The sequence below is a fragment of the Lissotriton vulgaris genome, chromosome 6 (assembly GCF_964263255.1).
Source record: "Lissotriton vulgaris chromosome 6, aLisVul1.2, whole genome shotgun sequence".
NCBI classification, from domain to species: Eukaryota; Metazoa; Chordata; class Amphibia; order Caudata; family Salamandridae; genus Lissotriton; species Lissotriton vulgaris.
This window is the reverse complement of record NC_141694.1, coordinates 1,694,676,903-1,694,699,183: the sequence shown is the minus strand read 5'-3', so window position 1 is coordinate 1,694,699,183 and position 22,281 is coordinate 1,694,676,903. Positions and strand designations below refer to the sequence as shown.

The window sequence follows — 22,281 nt, the reverse complement described above, 5'->3', positions numbered from 1 at the left end:
CAGTGTATATATGATGCTGTAACGTAAAGGTCTGGATATTGAACTGCGATATAAGGGCGGTGTTTTGCACTGTATTGTGTACTATGTTACAACGCAACCAATAAAATATGTTTCCAAAAAAACAATTAAGCCTCCTGGAAAGCTCTCAGATGGTGGGGGCCCCCGCTGATATCATGGGGACACTACATTACGGTGAATTGAGGCGGGTGCCCGACTACCATATTCTGTCCCTCTGTACAAGGTAAGAGCATGAATACCCTCTGTTTAACAATGAGAGGTCAGCAACAGGTTGGAAGCTTGTGAGCTACTGGTAGGGGGACGATGGAAGGTTGGGGCAGTACCCCAAATTAAGGCAAAGTAAGACCTACCTCTCCATGGGAGTAACAGTGGCAACTTACAGATTACCAGTAAGCTGGCATCAGAGGCAAATGAAGATTTAAAAAAAAACACAAAAAAAAGAGAAGAAGGGTTTCACCATTTTTAATTAGGGCTGATGGGCACTGGGGAATTGTTTTCAGTAGGTCACATAGAAACTGCTGCAAAAGTGGGTAGGGTTAACCATAGAAATGTTGGTCACCCTCTTCAGAACACTACTGAACCTGTGGAAGACAGAAGAAGGATTGTTCCTGCTTTTGAGACCTGTGAGGTGACCTGAAAGACTGAACCTACTCCAACTTTTAAGCCTGGACAGCGTTTGCGGAGTTCCGCTGTGCGCAACTTTCCGAAGTCACAAAAAAACTTTGTGGAGTTTCGCAAGCAGCAGAGTGTGGCGCAAACTGCTGTTTGCACTGACCTTCCTGCTGCTCTAGTAGAAATTCTACTTGATCGCAGCTCATGCTCGCCAACTTACCGTTGGCCAGCACAAGCGGGGAAAAGCTTAGCTGCACTACATGGAGTTTTCTGCACTCCACAAAGCGCAGAGTGCAGAAAACTCTGCAAACTCCATAAACGAAGTGGAGTTCACTGCCCAGGCCAACTCACTTGTACCCAGGACAAGGGTCAGATGGCCGACCTATTAAGCTACAGGGCTACAAAAAGCTGCAAGAAGGCCCTTTTTCTCAAAGAGCCCAGCTAACCAGTTCCAACTGACCTGCCCTGGACTATGTTGGTGGTTGATGTTGGGGTGAGTCTTAAACCCCAAGTGCTGTCCCTGAGGTCCTGGGATGGTGTACGCCTCCTTACATCCTGAAAATCCTGGGACTTAGAAACTTTTTGACTTCAAAGACCTCTGGAGAAATGGGACAATCCTGCCTAGTCAATATGACAAAGGTGCATTTCTGCTGGGTCAAAGATTCAAGTTGTTTCAACTGAGAGTTTTTCCATAGCATCAAATCAATTTTGAAGGGAGGTTGGTGAGAGGGTATCCAGTCTTGTTGAGCCCGGTTCAGATACAGTTAGCAGCTCCAAAAAAGTAACTAAGTCCGAAGGTAGAGATCTTCTTAGAGGCGAAATTGCCAAAAGTACATGTCAAGAAGTGTCCTTGGACATAAATTTGGATTTTCCCCTGCTCAGACCGTTCTTGCCAACAGTCAACAGCTTCACTGGACGTTCATTCGAGGGATATCCGGCCTTCAAGGAGCCTGATGGACCACAGCCTGTTACCTTGCCCTGCTGAGGATTTTTGAGTTTTATTTCAGACACTAATTATGAAAATAAAACTTCTGATAGCGTAGAACCTGGGTTCTGTATTTTCTATATCCGGCCCACACTCCATCACGGTGTGCCCTAAATGGAGTCTAGGTACCAGTCAAACGCAACCAGATGAATGTAGTTTACACCGAATGTTTTTTGACACTAATTTCATTTAAACATGTTTATCTTCATTCCAATTACTGGGTTTTTGTTGTTTTTGGTAACATTTTGCTGATTACATTATTGCTCTTTTTAATGTGGTGTGTTTTTAACTTTTCTTAAGCTAAACCTGTCTGCTCTGTGCCATTGTTGCCAGGAAGGGCCGGACTGGCTGTAGCAGGCACCGGGCGTTTCCCTGGTGGGCCGCCAGGATGGGGGCCGCATTATTGCCCCCCTGTAACAAAATCGGTCGAAACCAGCCCTAGAAAACAGCTCCGCCGCATCCCCCTGGCCTCCGGGGCGGGCAGGCCGAGCAGTTTGCCAGGGTCGTTTTCGATTCCCAGTCCAGCCCTGCTGCCAGGGTGTGTGCTTAAGTTTAAATTACTGTAACTTTTACTAGGCCTAATAAGATAGTGTCATTAGCACTTATGGTAGACTCCCATCCACCCCAACTAATAATAGACTTTCTCACAGTGCTTCATTGTTATTCACTTCTTATCGTCAAATTAACCTTTCGCTCATATAAATACCCGTAGAAACAAGCGCCACAGATTTTTTGCATGTTTTCAAACATTTGGATCGCCCATTGAAGTAATAATTTCACCTTCAAATATTTAATTGGGGCAGTGGTCTGATTCTAGAAAACCCTAAAACGACACCGAAGAAACATATTTGGTTCTTAGCTAACCCAGTGGCTCCATCAAATGAATTTCTGTGAAAAGTGACCCCTGCAGATTACCATGACAAATTCGGAGTCAATACAATATTAAATATCGCCTAAACATTTTTTATTTTAAAAATATTGAACTTAAATTGAGTAAAACCTCCAAACATAGTTACTCCAGTCACTCAATTTTTATTTTATTGTATTTTTTTTAATGTACATTATTTTATTGAACATAGTTTCTCTTTATTGCGCATGTAAGCCCCAGTGAATCAAAATGCACATTACATTTATCTTTTGGGTTTAATTGTCTACAAATGCACAAAACAATATTGTCCATGTAAATTCAACTGATGACAATGATCAGAAGCTCCTACTTCTTGTAGGCAGTTTGTATTTAAAAAGAAATATTTTTTTCCTTTTGGTTGCATGCAGCAGGTGTTATTGAAGCGCTTTATGGCACAACTGAAGTTGCAGGAGGTGGCTGGTGATGGGATCTTTCTTCTCTTGGGCCCAAGATGTCTGGTAGACGCTGCCCCTCCATGCAGCCAACAACAGGGATCATCCCCCAGCACTTAACGTCCCACACCGCTGGAGTCATCAAAACACTTTATAACTCAACCTCATTTGCAGGAGGCGGCTGCTGACTGCAAAAGTGTCCTTGCAGGTGGCTTACTGGCCCCTCCCTAGGGGACACAAAAATGACCCAATCAGAATTAGCAACAGTATGGCTGGAACGACTGATGTTCCCGTCATCCGTTGGCACAGCTGCTCACAATTACTCCCGTGTGTTGAAGATGGGGTTGTTGATCAGCCGGCCTCACCCCCCATGCCCCAGCATTCCGTCTCTCCAGACTTCCCTACACATTGGCGGACTGTCACCTACGTCCTTTATGCCACAGTCAACCAGCTCTGTCACTCAAGTAGGAGAACTATACAATGCAGGCATTCTAATGAGCCTCCAAAAACTCAGACATTGCAAAGCATGCATGAAATGCAGTTCATAAAATATAAATGGATCAGAGCAGAGCTAGGCACTCAGTGGCAAGGAGCCCAATCTCAACAACCAATGCATAATCTTTTGCATACTTTGCACACCTTGGGTTGTAAACTTGCCCACTGGCTGTACCAAGCCCAACTACAACCGGTTGATGTAGAATTGCTCAGGACCAGTGGGAAACAGACATATGCAGAGCATTTAATGATCGAGAATGGTGAAAAGTGGTCCAATACTACAGAATACCACGTAACTCCAGATTTAAATTAATATAGCTCTACGCTCTCCACAGAGCATATATTATCGAACAAGCTCACTGAACAATTGCAGGCCCACATTAAAAATTACAATAAACCTCTAAAGACTGTCTACAACACACACAACACTTCCTCCCAAGAGCAGGATTTGTTTTAGTTTATAAGAAAGGGTGTGGCTTCCCGTTAAGTGACAATGTGTTGAAGTGCGTTTTTTTGGGACTATACTATCGTTTTTTTTTTAATTTATAGTTACATTGCTAACAAACAGCTATTGTGACCTGTCAAATGTCCAGCTGGCTTTCCTATAATGAAGTATTTATGCTCCCAAGACCAGGGTGTTCAGTACACAGAACTTTGTAGCTTAATGGTTTTGGTTGTTAGCTAGAATCTGTAGGTCCTGGCTGATATCGGTTTTCAGCAACAATTGTATTCACAGGAACTCGCCAATGTTTAAAGGGACATGTATTGGTAGATTTAGCTGGGAAGCTTTCATATAACAAGCATTTGCAATGCCAAAGGCTCAAAATCTCCCAAAGACGAGACTTTTTGCATTATAAATGCTTGTTATGATACTTTCTCCAACTCATCCCTCAGAGGACACAGTTTAAAATGTTCAGAAATATCTATTTCATTCAAGGTGTTTGGCCCCTCCAAGCTCACCATGCTAAAACGTTTTTATTCGTGATTACTTCCTAATTTGTTTATTCACATTTTTCCATCCAAGCTGCACATTCCATCCTCTCTTGTTTCGCCATAATTTGCCAGGTATTTCATGAACTATGATTGAAAATATTGTATGATGCTGTTTCATGTCTAAAACATCTTCCAGAGTGTCAAGATGCGAGTAACCCTGGTTCTGTAGGAAGATGTTTACTCCACATCTACTGAAAATAATGTTTTCAGTAGCAGAAGAGGATGGCGGGATGCAGAGTGTAAACGCTGCCGAGGAACAGACTTTGCAGCTCAGATGAGTACGCTGTGCTAAACACCTGAATGAAGACAGGGGGATGGTGTCCCCTGGGGCCACTGGACTCTCGCAAGACTTGCACATGATGGTGGCCATCTTCAATGCTTAGGGGCAGATTTATGAGGCCGTTGCGCCTCTTTGCGCCGCAATTGCGTCACTTTATTTGACGCAACTGCGGCGCAAACAATGCGCCCTATTTACAACGTGACGCATCTAGGAGATGCGTCACGTTGTAAAGCACTGCGCCATAAGGAGGTGCTTCTGCGCAGGGGGGGGGGGGGGGGGCGTTCCTGCGCAGGAACGCCTCCTGAAAGTGGCTGAGTGAAATCTATGAGATTTCACTCAGTCACTTTCAGGACAATGCTGTGTCAAAACCCTGCGCCTGCTTGAAGCAGGCGTAGGTCTTGACGCAGCATTGTGCACATGGTGTACCCCCGAGCCTTGGTGGAGCTGCGTCGCGCTTGCGACGCAACTCCAGCGATGCGCCACATTTCCGGCACAGATGCGTCACACATCTGTGCCGTTTTTGCACCATGGTGCGCAGCATTATAAATGTGGCGCACCATGGGTGGCGGAGCTGTGGCGCACTGTGGCGCATGTTAACTGGCGCATCCCTGGGGATGCGCCAGTTAACATAAATCTGCCCCTTAGAGTATAGTTTCCTCGTGGTTCCTAGCATCCTTGCTAGGCAGTCAGGATGCATGGTTGCTGCAGCCAGGACGTATTCATTCTATGACTCATTTGTAAATTAAGTCAGTTGCTGGTTGTAGTGGCTCGAGACTCCTGTAATGACTCATGAAACCTGAAGCCACACTGACATAACCAGTAGCCAACACCACGCCAAAATGCACAAATGTTTTTAGAAGAGTCAAGGGAAGACCAAATAAATGCAACTCACAGGCACACAATTACAGAAAATGCATGGGACAGCATGAGCAAAGAAAATGACAAACAGTCTCTATTTTATCATATATATAACATGTTCTCTTATTTTTACAAAGTTCTCTTTGCCGGGTCAACATGTGTCCACAAATGTTGTCATTCCAGCAAAATGTGTTGAAATATCAAACAGTTGTACACGTGGATGATGGTCGTTTAGGTATATTTGTTCGACTTTATTCACACCTGTCTGTTTTTTTTTAAAAAATAGCAGGGAACTGGGAACTTCAAAAGCTTTGCCTATGTTTTAAACGGTATCTCTTGAGGGCATGTGCAGTGGAAAATACGATTATGTCTAAGCCGACTTTTGCACAGTCAATTAATTTGCATTGTCATGATGTTCTTTTGAAATCCTTTTCTAATACTCCTGTTTCCTGGTGCTTTGTGCAGTAGGAATGACATCATGACCTGTTGACTGGAGAAGCTTCAAATATATCTTCTTTGTGCACCACCCACTAATACACAATAATTTTAGAAATATAGCTAAACTGAAATAATATATACAAACAGACGTTCTTGTTCTGCTTCTTTTAAAATTGAAGATATTCTGGTGTGCACCATGAGTAGAATTCACAAACAAGTACAGATTTATACAGACATCCTATCCGGCTAGCAGGGTTTAAGCAGGAATAGATTTGTGCAATGAAATCAGATAGGACCACTGGGAGTATGTGTTTTATCCTCCACGAGGACTAGACACATGGTCAATGAGCTGAAATTCTATTCTTAGCCATTCTTGCATTCACGCTGGCTCTACGTAACCTACAGGTACTGGAGAAATAAAGGCGAGCTGACTTCTAGAGCAGTAAACAATGTGTTGTTGCAGAAAAAGTAGCAATTGTAATGGAATGGAATGGAACTTCAGTGGAAACCTAAGTAACTGCTTCAGAGGAACAAAGGAAGAATATTACAAAACAGTACAAAAATCCAATATTTAAATATAGGAATATTAGTATATTTTATGGCACTTCTGCAATCTATGTTCTCGATTTTTTTCATGTTGAAATGCATGCAGTTGCATGATTTCAGTCTATATGTTCGAGGAATGTAGCATTTAAACAACAATTGTTTTATTAAATGTTTATGTATGTAGTTTTAAAATAATCCAGAGAAATGTGATGGAAGTCACTCGTGTAGCGTAGAGGCCTCAGCTCCATGCCACCCACCACCACACCCAAAGAGGTGGACACATGTGGGTTGCTAGTGTGTTATACAAAGGGAAGTGGCCTAGAGGCTTATGTGGCAGTAGCCGTTTAATTTACTGACCCTGTCTATTTCTGCCACAGGCCGCCAGGGACCACCACCTCCTCATGGCTAAAATAAACATTAAAGAGGAGGTTTGCATGGTCCCACCCGGCCCGGAGGACCACAACCACCCAGGGCCAATTACTTTTTTTAAAAGAGGGAGGAGTTCTGTGTGACCCCCCTCTTGGGCCATATGCGGCCCCAGGGACCACGACCTCCCGGGGGTGGCTCATGCAGAACAAAGGAGAGGGGCTGTGCGTCCCCCCCTCCTAGAGTCATATATGACTCTGGGGACCACCACCCTGCAGGGCCAGTTCCTACTATCTACTGAGATGCCCACCCTCGGGAGATAGCTGTTTGCTTTTGCCTAACAGGTGCTGTGACAGCTCCCACCAAGCAAAAGGAAAAACTCTGCTTCCTGCTGTCACTGTGCTCCTGCTTGCTGTAAGTGGAGTTTCTCTGCATGCAGAAATTAAAGATTTGCTTTTGCATGCAGGATGCTGCATTTCCAGCAGCTCCCTGTGTGCGAGAGCAATGTTGGCTCTTGCAGGAGGCAGTGAGCTGTCTGTGACCGTGGTGACCTTGAGGCTTCTCCTGCAGTCCCAAACATGCACACTTGGTGCCCTGTGAGGAATACGTTGCCAGGCCCCCGGTGATGGAGTTCCCGGGGCTGGAATCAGCCTGGAGGGGCGGGAGGGGGTGGGGGTGTCCCCCTACCTGTTCTACTCAGGAGTATGCAATGGTCTTCCCTCCTTTTCCCACTTTGATGGACAGCCTAAACAAAGGGCACCATGAGCGTTTCCAGACAATTTTAGTGCCTCATTATTGATGCGGAGCAATACGAGGACATCTCCACCAAATAAAGGAGCCCTTACTTTATTTAGTCAAGAGGAAGAACCCCATGTTTGGTGAAGATTCACCACTTTATAGTCCTGGGCTGCAAGTTTTCAGTTTACATGAGGTGTGCTCATGTGTGACATTTTCACATTTAGTGTGACACTTTGAGAGACACATTCACTTCAAGTTACACCTTCCTAGATGTTGTTCTAGACATTCAAGAAGTGTCGCTGACTACTCAGCTTGATCCCAGTACCTCCATATCTCTAAACATCCCTTACAATAACCACGTTAATACATCTCTGCTCCAAGGAGCCTACAGAAGCTTGAAGCTTGAGTGGAAAGATCAGCTCTTTTCCTAGTAGCCAAAAGCACAGTGGCTTAACTGTAGCCTCAAAAACCATAAATACAGTAGCCCTTGGCCTCTCATACTTTGTACACCTCCCTAAAAAACCCAGTCAGCTGCACAAACAGCCTTTATACTCACAGTGACCTTACTACCCCTCTCTTAAACCATGCACGGGAGGCTTCCCGTTCCGAATGTAAGCCTGTCACTGTCCATGCCAGCTCCTTAAGTGTGGAGCTGTCATGCTTTCATTCCAATCACAAGCTTGCAGCTTTTAAGCAAAATCCGTACACGCTTCTAATCGTTTCCCTAAAGGTGGATTTGTGCCACTACCAACCAGCTTTCTCTTTTTTTAGCCAAATGCACTTTCTATTCTAGACATAAAAGCATATACCCATAATCTGAAAACCAAAATTTCTCATAATAGAATACAAAGTTTTGTTACATTAATAGTTAGAACTGACTGGAAGTTCCACAGATGACACATTAGTTTGTTATGCCAGTACTCCAATACTGGGAACATATTGCATACACTGCATACTCTGTCACTTATCTTCAAGAGAGGGACCATATTTAAACAATGACATAAAAGAAGAGTGAAAAAAGAAACACTAGGCACATCACACTTTCAGAAGGTGCAGGAGTTTGTCTGGCCTTCATGTGTTCATTGCAGTTACAATACTGTAGTTTGCACAATGACAAATGTTTCAACAAAGTTGTTAAGTTTCCGAGTTCAATCTATAAGAAGGTAATCGAATCCGTTTTGTTCTTTTTTAATTTAGAGTTTGTGGTCCTGTTATGCCTCATTAAATCAGGTCTGCAAATCCCACAATGAAAAGAAAACACCTGGACTGCATGTGCTACTCACACATGAAACTGGTAAACATTAGAGCTCTGGGAGAGTATGAGTAGCTTGTATTGGCCAGGTTTGAGACCTTATGCACAGAACAAACAGCTGGCCAGACATGGGGACTCCTGAAAGAGCCTGCAGGCTGTAGGAGGGAGCTCCATGGCATAAGGCTGTATAATACAATCTGCAACCCTAGCCGCCTCCCGCCTTGACTCTCCTAAGATCAATCATCCTCTGCCTCAGTGGGTTCAGCTGTAAAAGGAGCAGAAGGCTGTCAACTGCAGGTCATCCAGGTTCCAACCTGGTACAGCTTAGAAAATCAGCTTAGTTCCGTACAAAAAATATATACACGACTCTCACACACCTGTAATTTAGGGTTGACAGAACTCGGTAAACGGATGAAGAGATGTAGCATGAAGCATTACTCACTCACACAGGCAATGGAGTCTCACCTCGTCGCTGCTACAGATTCTGCTAACGCCCTCAGCTGTCCCTGATGCTCTCTCTAATCTGCATCCCAGTGAATGCAGCTACCCAGGTCCAGCAGATGGGGCATGCTGGAGGGAGAGACCAGATGCACTATAAAACCCTCTTCAACTCCAGCTCTGCAGCGGGGTGTCCTACACAGTGAATACCACTGTGCATTGGACAGAAATGTGTGAGTTCTCTGTTCAGGGGCTCGCAAGATTGGTGGCGGGCATGGCAAGAAAAAGAACAAAAATGCCGCCCGCCAACTATTCCTGCTGGACCAATTATCTCTCATGTACTGTCAAGAGAGGGGTGGTGGCAGCCCTTGGAACAACAAAGCAAGGCACACCCGGATCCGGATAGTGTCTTTGTCATTTGCTTCACTTTCACAACTACCATGTGGACCAGGTCCACCAATCACACACAGAAGCCAGTCCAGCTTTATCATCTGAGGGTATTCCGGATGGCTCACTGTGATTGTAAATTGTGATGCTAGCAGTGCCTTCAATGTATGATTTGTGAGTGTGTGAGGAAATACATTTTATCAAAGGCCGGCTGCGAAGTAAGCCAATTTTAGCATGCTTGCAGGCTGCCCGGTTGTTAATGCTGCTGAGCTGTGGTGTTTGCACACCTCCTCATGGGGTGTCCCAGGTACGCTACAATGTGTGACAAATGCATTTTTGTGCAGGAAAGTGGACACCAGCACTAAAGTACGTTAGTCTAACCCCTGATGTGCGGTACTTGGCAGGGCTAGTGGTCTCGTCATCAAGTCTTGATTACAAATTTATGGATAAAGACGCTTGAGGAACAATCACATTATCGAAATTACATGCACACCCGGTCACTGGAAACATTACCCTTTACACAGCTGTAAAGTAAAGTATGCACAAGATATTTACCCAATGAGTTAGTACTCACTAATTAACCAACTGAAATTACTCCAGTTGGGTTGCCCTTTTGGCAAAACTAGGGAATTTCCTGGGAAAAAGTGAGGTTCCAGTCTGGCCCGGATGCGCATTTCACAGAAATTGAACCTCAATGGAAGCACTTAGAAATATAAAAATAGCAAGTGCCCCAATTGAAGCTCTACTTCAGTAAAGCACAAACATTCATATCTTCTTGGGATTGGAGAAGGAAAATCAAACGTGTTTCTTCTTGTATTCCATGTTGAAAAACAATCTCAAATCCTTAATAGAAGTGAATGCATTGTTGATATAATGGAGCGCAATCTGATCTGTAGTGACTGTGGCAAGCGGTCTCTCTTTTGTCTTCTGCTAGTGAGAGCAGAGTCCATGGTTCTCCATGGTTCTCCCTTTTAAAACTCTTAAGTATGCAAATGCCAGAATCCTTAGCGTCACTCACTATCCATTCACAGACATACACAGGCACTCACCCACCCACTCACAGACCAACAAAGCCACTCAAACACACCCACTCACAGACCCGCCCAATGCACTGTTATGACCTCATTTATTACATCACTTATGACATTGTCAATGACATCACTTGACCATGTGCTATCCACAGAACCACGCACACACCCACTCAACACCCATAGAATGTCTAACGCATCCACTCCCACACAACCAATCACATACCCATTCTCAGACCCATACAAGCACTCACACACCTACTCACTGTCCATAGAGCCACTTGCACATCTACACACTCAAACAGCCACTCACACACTAACTCCCTTATTCATACATATACTAACACAAGTACTCACTCACCTATATAGTCACTAACACAAGCCCACATTCATCCATACAGCCACTTTCACATTTACTTACTCACCCGCACAGTCACACACACACACTCACACACACACACACTCACTCACCCAGACAACACTTGTGCACCCACTTATTCATATAGCCACTCACACACCCCATCACTCACCTAAACAGCCTTTCACATACCCACTCACTCGCCCATACACCACTGACACACCTACTCACTCTCCGACACAGCCCCACACACTGTCACTCACTCACCCATACAACCACTTGCACAAGCATAGAGCCACTCAGACACCCACTCACACATGGATACACACAAACAACCACTCACATAATATGTGTTACAAATAGCATCACTTATTAGTAGTACACAAAGTTCTCTGATTTAACATTTGTAGTATCTTTCTAAATATCTTTAACACTCAGAAACATTTAGAAAACACTCACAATCAATGGTCAGTGATGTCAGCTGAGCTGTCATCAGCGATGTTACTTATCATGTCATGAGTCTTGTAATATGTGAGTTCATAAGTAGTGCATTGTGGGGGTGTCAGTTATAATTAGCTCAGATAAATATAACTGCTGAATTTCAATGGTTTTGGTTGAGTGAAATTTCCTGTAACCTTTGTTTTAAGTAAAAGTAAATATATATATAATATATATATAGAGAGGGTTTGTTGCTGAAGTCACAATGGGCTGGTCACATAAATCGGGCACTAGCTCTAGATTACAACTAAGTTTCTAGAACCGTTTTGGGCTGACTTGATTATTTAGTATTTAAGGAACTGGAGTAGTGCTTTGGGCAGTGGTAAATGGTTGTTTGTCACAGTAACTTTCAAGATATGTGCTGCTTTTGGCTGGAAATATAGCTGCATTTGATGACATAGAAACTAAATAACACAACATAGCAGAATACAATACTCATAAGTAAAATATGACAGGGAACATAATAACAAAACAATCCAAACAAAGCACAGCTGCAGTACAAAGCAACACAATCACATTGCAAAATACAGACACAGCCGCACCAAAAAACCAACAGAACATGTTGCCAGAGCAACAAAATACCACACAACAAAAATGCACAAATATACTTGTCACACAATACCGCCTCAAGAATCTAATCCCTTATTGAGTGATGTAGTATATGAAACAAACCCCAAGAGGTCTACTAGACGGTCTCTAGCATTCTCAAGCCTCATCAAATGCTGTCATGTGGAAAGCTAAAAATACATTTACTCACTAGGAATTCAGACACTCAGTACTTCCTTCTGCTGCCTTATAGGGTCATGGGCTGGATCTACAATGATTTACTCAATTACATGGTTAAAACCTCCATTTACAGAATGGCCTACTTTACAATAGAGCTACCACATTTAACATTACCAGAGGTGGCACAATATCCTTTATATTAACGTGTACTCTGAATGTTTCTATGAATGGTTCCATCTTCAAAAAAGAATGGTTGGAGGGTATGAACACTGATGCAGAGCTATTGCGGATTAAGGTGTGTATGTCCCAGGGGTTGTCTGGGATTAAGGAAGTGGATGGTACAAATGCAATGTATTGGTATCCCTTTAACAAATTGGCTTTTATAAATGGTATTATGTAGCATTCAGACTTGTTGATTGTGACGTCAAGCATGGGGAACATGATTTTGTCCTTAGCACGTGAGGGTCAAACAGGTATGTGTGCAGTGAAAAAAACAATTATAGGACATTTTTACTGTCCTGGTCTATGTAAGAGCATGCACATTATGTATGTGAATGCTTGTCATTTGTCCTTTGTGACAAATCTCACGTTACTGATCCAAATCCTGTGGATGCAGTAACAGTTCCTGAGAAAACTTGGAGCAAGGAATCAATGTATGTTATTTGTCCTCCTTCAGTTGAAAATGTAGTTTGGATGTATGAAATTGTTGCTGTTGTTTACTATTTTCGTTGACCAGCAACCTAATTTGTGAACTGCGTAAATAGTCTTGCTGTGGTGGTTTTTCAAGTCAGTGCTTTCCCGGGAGAGATTCCTGATGAAATTGTGACTAACAATGGAGTGAGCCTTATTGAATTTGAATTTGAAAGTATTTTGGTGAATTTAGGTCTGAAGCACCCAAGGACTTCAATGTATCACCCCAGTAGTAAAGGTCTCGTTGAGTAATGCAACAGAATAATGTAAGATGATTTGCAATTGTCTTTGACGGATGGTTTGGATTACATGTAGGTGCTATGGAAAAATGTGTGACTACACCTAACATGGGCACAGACATATCTACTTTTGTGATTTTGATAGGAAGAGTTCCATGTTAAAAGTTGTTAAGATCTATAATGGCTAAATGTTTTATACCCAAAAACAAGATGAAACTAGTCTAAAAAATTGAATGTGCCCAATCCAAATCTATGAAAAAGAAAGGTAGAGAATAGTGTGTTGCTGAGGAAGGATTACTTCTGAAATGTTTGGTTGTTGTGTGGTGCAGTTTGAGAATGGTAAATGGTGGATCATAAAAAGGCTGTCAGTTGTGCTCTTTTTACATGTGAGAGAATTGGTTGATCATAATAATGAATTTCTATGTGAAAAGTAACCGAGGATAAAGGGGGGAGATTTGTTGGGTCTTTCTTTAGTTATAGTGTAAGTAGAATTTATAAGTAAGAAGAATACTGTGAATAGAATGTAGAATACTTGTTTGTAGGACAATGTCATTTGCTTCCTGAGCCTCTGCCTTACTGGTTGATGTGACCTAGCTCATAAAATAGATGTTGCTGCACAGTGCTTGAACATTTGACATCTTTGCAATAGCCTATTATTGCATATATTTTGCAACCATCTCCTATTTTACACCTTATTTGGATGGACATCATAACTGAACAGTTTAGGACTGCATTCATTCATAAAGTAGATGGTTCTAGATTTGTGAATTGTGTCTTTGTTTCATACCAATATCCATAAATGGTTCTCTAAGGTGTTGGTTTAATAGTGCCTGTTCCTTACAGCTCCTATCTGCATATATTTAAAGGAAGGCAGGTTAGAAGCATCTTCTTGGGCCTCGTACCAGAGTGAAAAGAAACAATACTTATCCAATATTTGTCATCAATTAATTTAAATCAGTGGGAGCAGATTTCACCTGACCACATTCCCTCTAACTACTTTTCCAGTCTTAAATTGTAGTATATTGTATTTAGGCCTTTATGTTCATTTGAAATAATTGGGCATAATTCAAAACACGCACAATATGTAGCAGTTACAAATAGTGTACACATCTGTTCTTTCTTTCAGCCCCCGAAGATGTCCAGCCACCAACAGCAAAATCCCTGCCTACTGCATTACTCTTATCCTGGCCTGTCCCGAGGAAACGCAATGGCATTATAACGCAGTATGCTTTGTATATGAATGACACATTGGTCTACGAAGGAAATGAAACACAATTCAATGTGTCTGGTGAGCTTTCATTGTTGTGTTCAATTTAAAATAATTATTTAACATTTAGATTTCCCTTCCTGCTGTGTTCACAAAATGTATCTTTGTTGCTGTTATAGCTAATTTCTCTTATCAACGATTGCTGTATGTCGACGTAGCTCTAAGCATGAGACTAGATCTGACACTTTGGGTGATAATAATTAGAGAGTCTATCTTCAGAGCCAAGATACAGTTTTCTTTGAAAGTAATGCCACCGCCCCACAAAAGTCAACATCCTCACCTCTGTTTTAAGTTTGGCCTTATATCCCTAACTGCTTTAAGCATAAGAAAAGATGGAACAGAAAATTAGTTCTGATGAAACTTACTACAAATATTTTTTGCTGTTTCAGAAACTCTACATGATTACATGGGAAGAGACAGGAGAATGGGTTCTAGTAAAGGGATCTGAGGGCCTTGTCTGACTTGTTTCTGATTGTGAGGGTGCCTAACTAAAGCTGTGTCAGAGGTTCTTGCACATAATAGGCACACTATCAGTCTTTGGATATCCCCTTGTAGGACCCTCCACCCACGTTTAACTGGTTGAAAATAATGGTGTTTCTACTGTGCTAAATTATGGAGAATTCTGATTTTATTTTCTTTGGCAAGCAAAACATTTAGTGAACTATACAAGTTTAAGAGATGAGGCTGTGGCTATGTTTTGTTTATTTTTTTTCAGGGAGTCATTTGCATTTTTTAACAAACAGCCTTTTGCCATTGAAGTGTGTGTCAAAAGAATCCGCTTGCACAGTGGCAAAATATCCTGTGCTTTTCATCCTTGTGTGCCACCATGTAGCTATAACAAATCCCACTGATCTGGCAAACATACTGCCCGATTTTGTTCTGGTCCTCAAGGCATTCTCTGAATTTTTCAGAACACTCAACATTAGAATAAGGGACGAATGTATGTGGTTATTCAGAAAATTCATATCTGATCATACTATCTCCCAGTTTGCATAGTTATACATCACTAAAAAAGCGAAGGTGTAGACAGATTTCAGGTTAGTCTGACAGATGTGTACATCTTGCATCACTAGCCTCTTATTCCGTATGGAAGGAGGGAAGGAGCAACATTAGTTCTAACCTGTAGAACAGGGTTCTCCGAAGTTGGTCTTGGAGGGCCGGATCCATGTCAGGTTTTTAAGATAACTACATTTATCTAACCTCTTCGATGCTCAAGTCATGGTGGGCGTGTGCTGATGACGGCCGGGAGCCGTCATGACCACGCCCGCGATAGGAATGTTCAGCACTGCTGCGGAATTCGCGCCGCTGTGATGAGGTTAAATGGGGATATGCTAAAAATCCGGCATAGATCCAGCCCACCAGGACCGAATTTGAGAATCAGTCTACAGCAGTTTTCAGGCTCTGTGTCAGCCTCAAGAGCAAACATATCGTTCCAGGAGCATGTCAATCTCTTCTTAAAACATGTATGTTCCAGACAAGAGAAAAAGAGGACACAAACTTATTCAGCAATGACAAAAACCAAAGGAGTGAACAGAGCTGGCTACGGTGAACGTGCTTACCCTTAAAACAAGTAAACACAAAATCTGAGACAACTACGTGTGGAATAATTGTGCCAGGTGGAGACAAAAGTTCTACAGTGAATGCCTCCCCAGTGATCACGTCAGCCTGCATCTATGAGGGGGATGAAGCAATCTTTCAGGGCGATAAAGCACAGCGCAATCTTTATCTTTTTCCTGATAGCATTAAAATCCGTTCGTAAACAGGATTTGCATGTGCTGGAGTCCTGGTTTGGCTCAAAGCTTCACATATAGCATACGTGGGTATACAACAGCAGTATAAATCACACACCCAGTCAGGCATTCTCAGGATACAGGGGGCATATTACCAAGCAATAGCGATAATTATCGCTATTGCTTGGTTAGCGTGAAAAAATATCGCCGAGCTGCGGCGATTTTTATCGCAGATAAATCTTGGTATTACCAAGGTTTATCGCAAATGCGATAAAAATCGGCCGCAATGTATGAATATCGCTGAAAAGTCCGCGATATTCATGCATTAGCGAGCTAATGCTCTTACCCATGTTATCCACCTCCCATTGGATAACATGGCTAAGAACTGCTCAGGGCAGGTGTTAGCTTTTGGAGATATTCGCGCTTAGCGCGGATATCTCCAAAAGTTGGTAATAGGAGATAGCGATGTCCAGTCGCTAACATCTTGGCACGCCCACTTTGCATGTCATTAGTGATAAATATCACTGACATGCAAAGCGAGGCCCAAGATGGTCGCTCTCTCCTACTAGCTGTCGCTAACTCGTGTTAGCGACAGCTAGGTAATAGGGAGATAATTTTATCTCTGCTTTCTTGGCTTTTAAAGCCAAAAAAGTGGAGATAAACCCCCTTGATAATATGCCCCACAGTTCCAGTAGCTAGAATAACCTTCATGCAAGACTCAAACTCATTCCAAATTTGCTAGTTTTGTGGAACTGCCTAAAAAACTCACGATTTATACCGCACCTGAGGATCGAAGAAAAATGCTCATAGCACCACCCTCCTTTGTTTCCATTCCACACTGTTGTTATATGTGAAGTTATCTGCTGCCCTTGCAACAAGGTCCTCACTATGGCAAAGAAAGCACCTGTAATATGTAATAAATAAGCAGTGTAACAACAGTTTACGAATGGGAGGGTGCAAAGTTTTTATGAATGCAAGTAAAGTTTCGTGTAGTTACGGATTATTCATCTTCTAGTGCCTCCGCGAGTATCCCAATATATCTTCGCTACAAAATATGTTGTACGTAGGTGCATGACTTTCGTAGCTTTTCTTCCTGATCCATCACTCAAGAGTGAAAAGCACGTTATACACTGGCCTGCGAATTGTTGGAAATGGACTATATGTTAATAGAGCTTCGTGAAAATTCCACGTTTCATAGGGAAGCCCAATTCATAGAACTTTGTGACTTTTAACATATTTTCTTGTTTTTGCCAGAAATATACAAAGGTTACGTGCACATAACTATGCACACCCCCCTCTCTGAACTCCAACATCTTTTTGGGAGAAGCCTGGTTACTAACCGGCAAACCAAAACTATATGGAGTGTTACTCCTTTTTTGCACCAAATAACTGATCAGTGCACTCATAACAATTGCCAATAGCGTTATTGCCTATTTACACACAAGCGTAACCTCATTCCTCAGTTGTGTAGTCACTGTGCACCGAAGGCGAGTGGGTGCAAGAGGGATTCTATTTGTGCTCACATCTTTATTGGTGCAGTGCTAAAAATACCTGCAAAAACTGTTTTCATGGTTGTGTAGGCATTTAAGTGTGCTCATTTTTTGTTTTCATAATGTATCTAATCTACAGATATGTACATATTTCCATTACATTTTCAAATAAGTATATACAAATCTAAGCAATTCTCAATGGTCGATTTTAAATTACACAACATCTTTTAAAAATGCAAACAGTCAAAAAAATCCCACCTTGCCTATGCCAAATGAGCAATCCCCGCGCTGGGTCAGTTCTGACACTGAAAAATGATCTCAGTTGCAGGACTTCCTGGAGGTGGTTGGTGCTTGTTATTACAAATGGTGCGCGCTTAAAAGCAAACCATGGCATTCAGGATTGAAATCTAATGGATTTTCTGTAGCCCTGGACACCTTGGGGGTATGCTGGAGAAATGTACATGGCCTGTGCATTTGAGAAACGTGCTCCTTGAATTCAGTGTTACAATGCATGTCTAAAAATATGTAAACGAGTTGAGAAATGATTTACTGTTTTCCTTATTTTACTTTCCCTTCTCCCAGAGGTTTAGCTGAAACTGAAAATACTCCTTATTGTTGCATCAATTGTTCTCTTTTGTATTTATACTTGCTCATGTTGGTTTTATCCACTTTTCGTGTGAAATTAACTCCATACACCCTTTCAGTAAACGTAAATAGCACTTTTCAATGGTAGAAACAAAACAAATTTGCGTGTTTCCTTCATTTTTCAGTTCTCAGATGCACACCCAGTTTTCTGTCCCACAGCCACCCATTAGAGGATGGCCTAGGGCTATCTCATGCTGAGCTTCATTACAGCTGAAATCCTATGCCTTCTGGCCTTCTTATGCGTCGCTCTTCCAAAAACTTTCATCCAGCCTAATTATCACATTTGTATACCAGATACTCTGCAACCTTCAGTACCATAAACCCTACTCTTCTAGTGCCTCAAATATTGGCTGTTTGCAGTGAGCAACTACTTCTCCTTGTGCCCCTTTACATTGACGCTTCTCTCACTCACTGTACCACACTATTTTAGTTTGCATATGTATAGTACATAATTCTATTGTTTTTTTCCCAAAGGCACTTTCTATGAAGTTGTATAAGAGGAGATCCTGGTAACTGCATGCCTGGCAGACAGTGGGTGTATAGTGTTTCCTTTGCGATTCACTTTGAACATTGTGCGAGAGGTGTGGAGGTGTGCTACATTTTTGTCAATATGAATATGTAGCCTAGAAAGGTGTATGGGATGAAGTCATGCTTCCACATGTATACTTACTACTGAATGAGTGAGAAGGCCAATTGTTTAGTCATAGGCCGGTATTTACAGCTCTTTGGAATACCAGGTGTTTCTGAAGCATCTTTTTTCTGTATGTACGTATATAGTGGGAACCTAGCCAAAAGGCAATGGAGCATTGTACATGGTCGAAGACAATTATAAAAACAAGTAATAGGAGAGGAACCTTTCTCGTGAACTGTTAACACATTGTGATGTATTGTTCTTTAAAGAGTTGAGCCTTCATCTCTTTCCTAAATTGGAGAAGTGTTGGGCAGTGCTGATGCGTGTGGGGATGTTGTTCCAGATCCTGGATGCATAGATGGAAAAGGCCTGCTGCCTTCTTTTTTATTTTATACACTGCTTAGTCTGCTATCTGATGGTGTCCTTGCTGTGGGTGTGCTGAGAAGCATCAGAGATGATGAGTTTGTCTCTCTGTGAGACACTTTTAGGGCTGCTTGTTTTGTGAGAGAATGGACTACCTCAAAGTAAAATGTGACAGTATCAAAGAAAGGGTGGCCTGAACCCTGCAAGTGAACTCTAGATGCAGAAAGATGGATTTTGTGTGGTGTAGAAGACACCTTTGTTCACCTAATATAGAACTTTGTGTCCTTGATCACTTACAGGTTTGCGATAGGCTCAAACTCTTTTCTCTCCCTCCTGTGATTAGACCCAACTTGTGCCATACTTCTTCCGTCTCCACTGCCTGGGTCCCCACCCTTCAGCTACTAATCATCTTTCTCTTCTGGCTGCAACTCCCTCTGCAGCTTCCCCGTCTCTTTGCTCCCTTGTGCTCATGTTTCTCATTATCTGCTTTGCGGGTCCACACAATCAATCACAGGGCTTTAGAGCAAGCCTTGCCTTCATTGCCTCTCATTTACTGAGCACACTGAAAGCACTGCTGTCAGTTACAAACAGCTGTGTCCGACTGAACTAAGTTTTAGTTTGTAGATTTATACAGCGCTGCTTATCACCTGTGAGGGTATCCAGGTGCTGTCCATGAGCACGGGGAGATTAAGTGACTTGCCCAGAATCACAGGATGTCACGCCAAGACTCAAACCCAGATCCCCAGCTCCTGAGTCGACAGCTCTGGTCGCTGCACCACATCCTCTCCCTAAAAGCTTAGTTTGTGCCTATTTGGCTGCAAGTTGAAAAAGCCCTACTCCTCATTATAAAAGCAGTAGGATGTGGGGTTTAGATCCCTATGTGGTAGGTATGATACAAAATAAGTAGCCTATCAACTAAGTAGTTGGTGAGTGGGAACCAGTGATTGATCGTACTAGAGAATTGGGCACGTGTTCCCTTTTTCAGTACTAAAATATGGAATCATATATGTAGCATGTACTAGTTTAGCAAATCTCTATAATAGAAGCCAGTTAAATATCACAACATTATTAAACAAGTACCACACTTGGTCAAACAGGGTACTTTCACCAGGAATCAATCTCCTTGTTCTACTACAAGAAAACAATAGGCATAGCTTGGAGCAGTTAAAACGGGGCTGTTTGTATTTCACTGAAGAGTACAGACTACAATTTGAGCTACATATTTATGAACAAAGGTGAGTGCAGTATGTGGTTCATGCACAGATTTCATGTGCTTTATAAACACTGTCAACATTTTAAAACTATAGGTAATCATTCCTGAAGTCTGTATTTAGTACAAATTCAGGACCAGCAGTAGAAAAGATTTTAGCATTCACAAATTCTCCAAATCTATAAATCAGAGGGCTTTCACATGCTAAAATTCTGTTTTGTGTATACCAAATGCATTTGACAATTTGGTAAAGTGTTTCTGAGTAACTAAATGGGATTCGAAATGGATACTGATTCGGTATTTGAAAGGGAGTGTTGTAGGCCTCCCTCTAAAATATCTAATTGGCATGCTATGTATCAATGTTTTCAGACAGAAATCCGTTCATTAAACATTGATAATTTACCAACACTTTGAAGGTGGTGGTAAACCAATTGCAAAAGTGACCCCTTCCTCTATATGAATATGTAAAAAAAACTTTAAGAGGAGGGAGGGGTCCACAGAACCATTAACTCCTCCTTTGAGATGTCTGTAAATGATTAATACTTTGCGACCAAGTTTGGTTACAAAATATTAACATATACTATTGGAAGGTGGTTTACTAGTAGGTGTAGGTAGATACCTACCACTAGTAATAAGTCCATAATCACAATATAAATTCCATTCAAGTTCTCAATAAATTATTCCCTTGCTCAACCTTTCGAAGCTGGCTGCGAGTAGGCAGGCTTACCTTAGGAGACAGACGGGTAAAGCATTTAAAAACACCACCTCAGTAACCAGTAACCTGCATGTAGAATATGAAAGTACAGCATGTTTTTAGACAGCCACAGTGTACTGTGTGGTTACACCCCTATGTGCTAAATAACTGTTTACATTACTTATCTTATTTTCTTCAATGTCTGTGTTCTCAAGGCTTGTTGTAGGGAACCTAAAAGTTTAAAGGCCTACACATATTTTCTGATATATAGCAACACTCAGACATTAATGACAATATATTGAAGCATTTTAGTTGTTGTTCTATGTATTCTGTTTATGTTATAATCTCCATTGGGGAATGAAGTAACTACTTGAACGTCTTCTAGAGAATGCCTCATAAATATATATTAATACAGATATTAAGTGACTAAATGGTTATTACTGAGATATCCGCAAGTTTTCCTTTAGAGAAAATCCATCTGTAACTTGAACTTCTGATACACTCTAGGCACAAGGAGAAGGGGACATATGAAAGAGAAAGGTGCGAGGATTACCAGACTAACAACCCAGAGACACTATCAGGCTCTTTCATCCTCTCTTCCCTGGAGGTCAGTTTTGACTTCAACTGTGTTAGGTCTTTTCAGCTTGTGGGAAGTTGGGAACTAACTTTGTGGTCCATAACCCTCCTGTGAAAAGATCCAGGTGAGAGCCCGACTCAAAGACCATTTTGGGCAGAAGACCAAAGCATGCAGCTGGGCAGTCCTTTTGAGTGCAGTCATCTCTTGTGCAGTTCAAATGTCTAGCAGGGCAGTCCTTCTTCTTTAACTTTAAAGGCAGGGATCTGAATTTCTGGGCAGCTCTCCGAAATGTATTGTGTGCAGGGAAGGACCCCTGACCAATGGGGTGATCCCCAGAAGTATGATAGCTTCCTGTGTGGCATGTTCTTGTCCCAAAAGGTACTGTACTTCAAAATCCAAAATGGAGAAACTCTATCCTGAAGGTTAAGAT

The 22,281-nt window shown here is 42.1% G+C and overlaps 1 protein-coding gene across 1 annotated transcript in view; it reads left to right on the top strand.

The window, feature by feature from the left end:
- Nucleotides 1–22,281, top strand: part of USH2A (usherin) — a 2,319,650-nt gene that overhangs the window by 644,170 nt on the left and 1,653,199 nt on the right. The window contains exon 19 of the mRNA XM_086925936.1: nucleotides 14,371–14,532. Coding sequence (XP_086782062.1) covers nucleotides 14,371–14,532 — 162 coding nt within the window. The remainder of the gene's footprint in view (nucleotides 1–14,370; nucleotides 14,533–22,281) is intronic.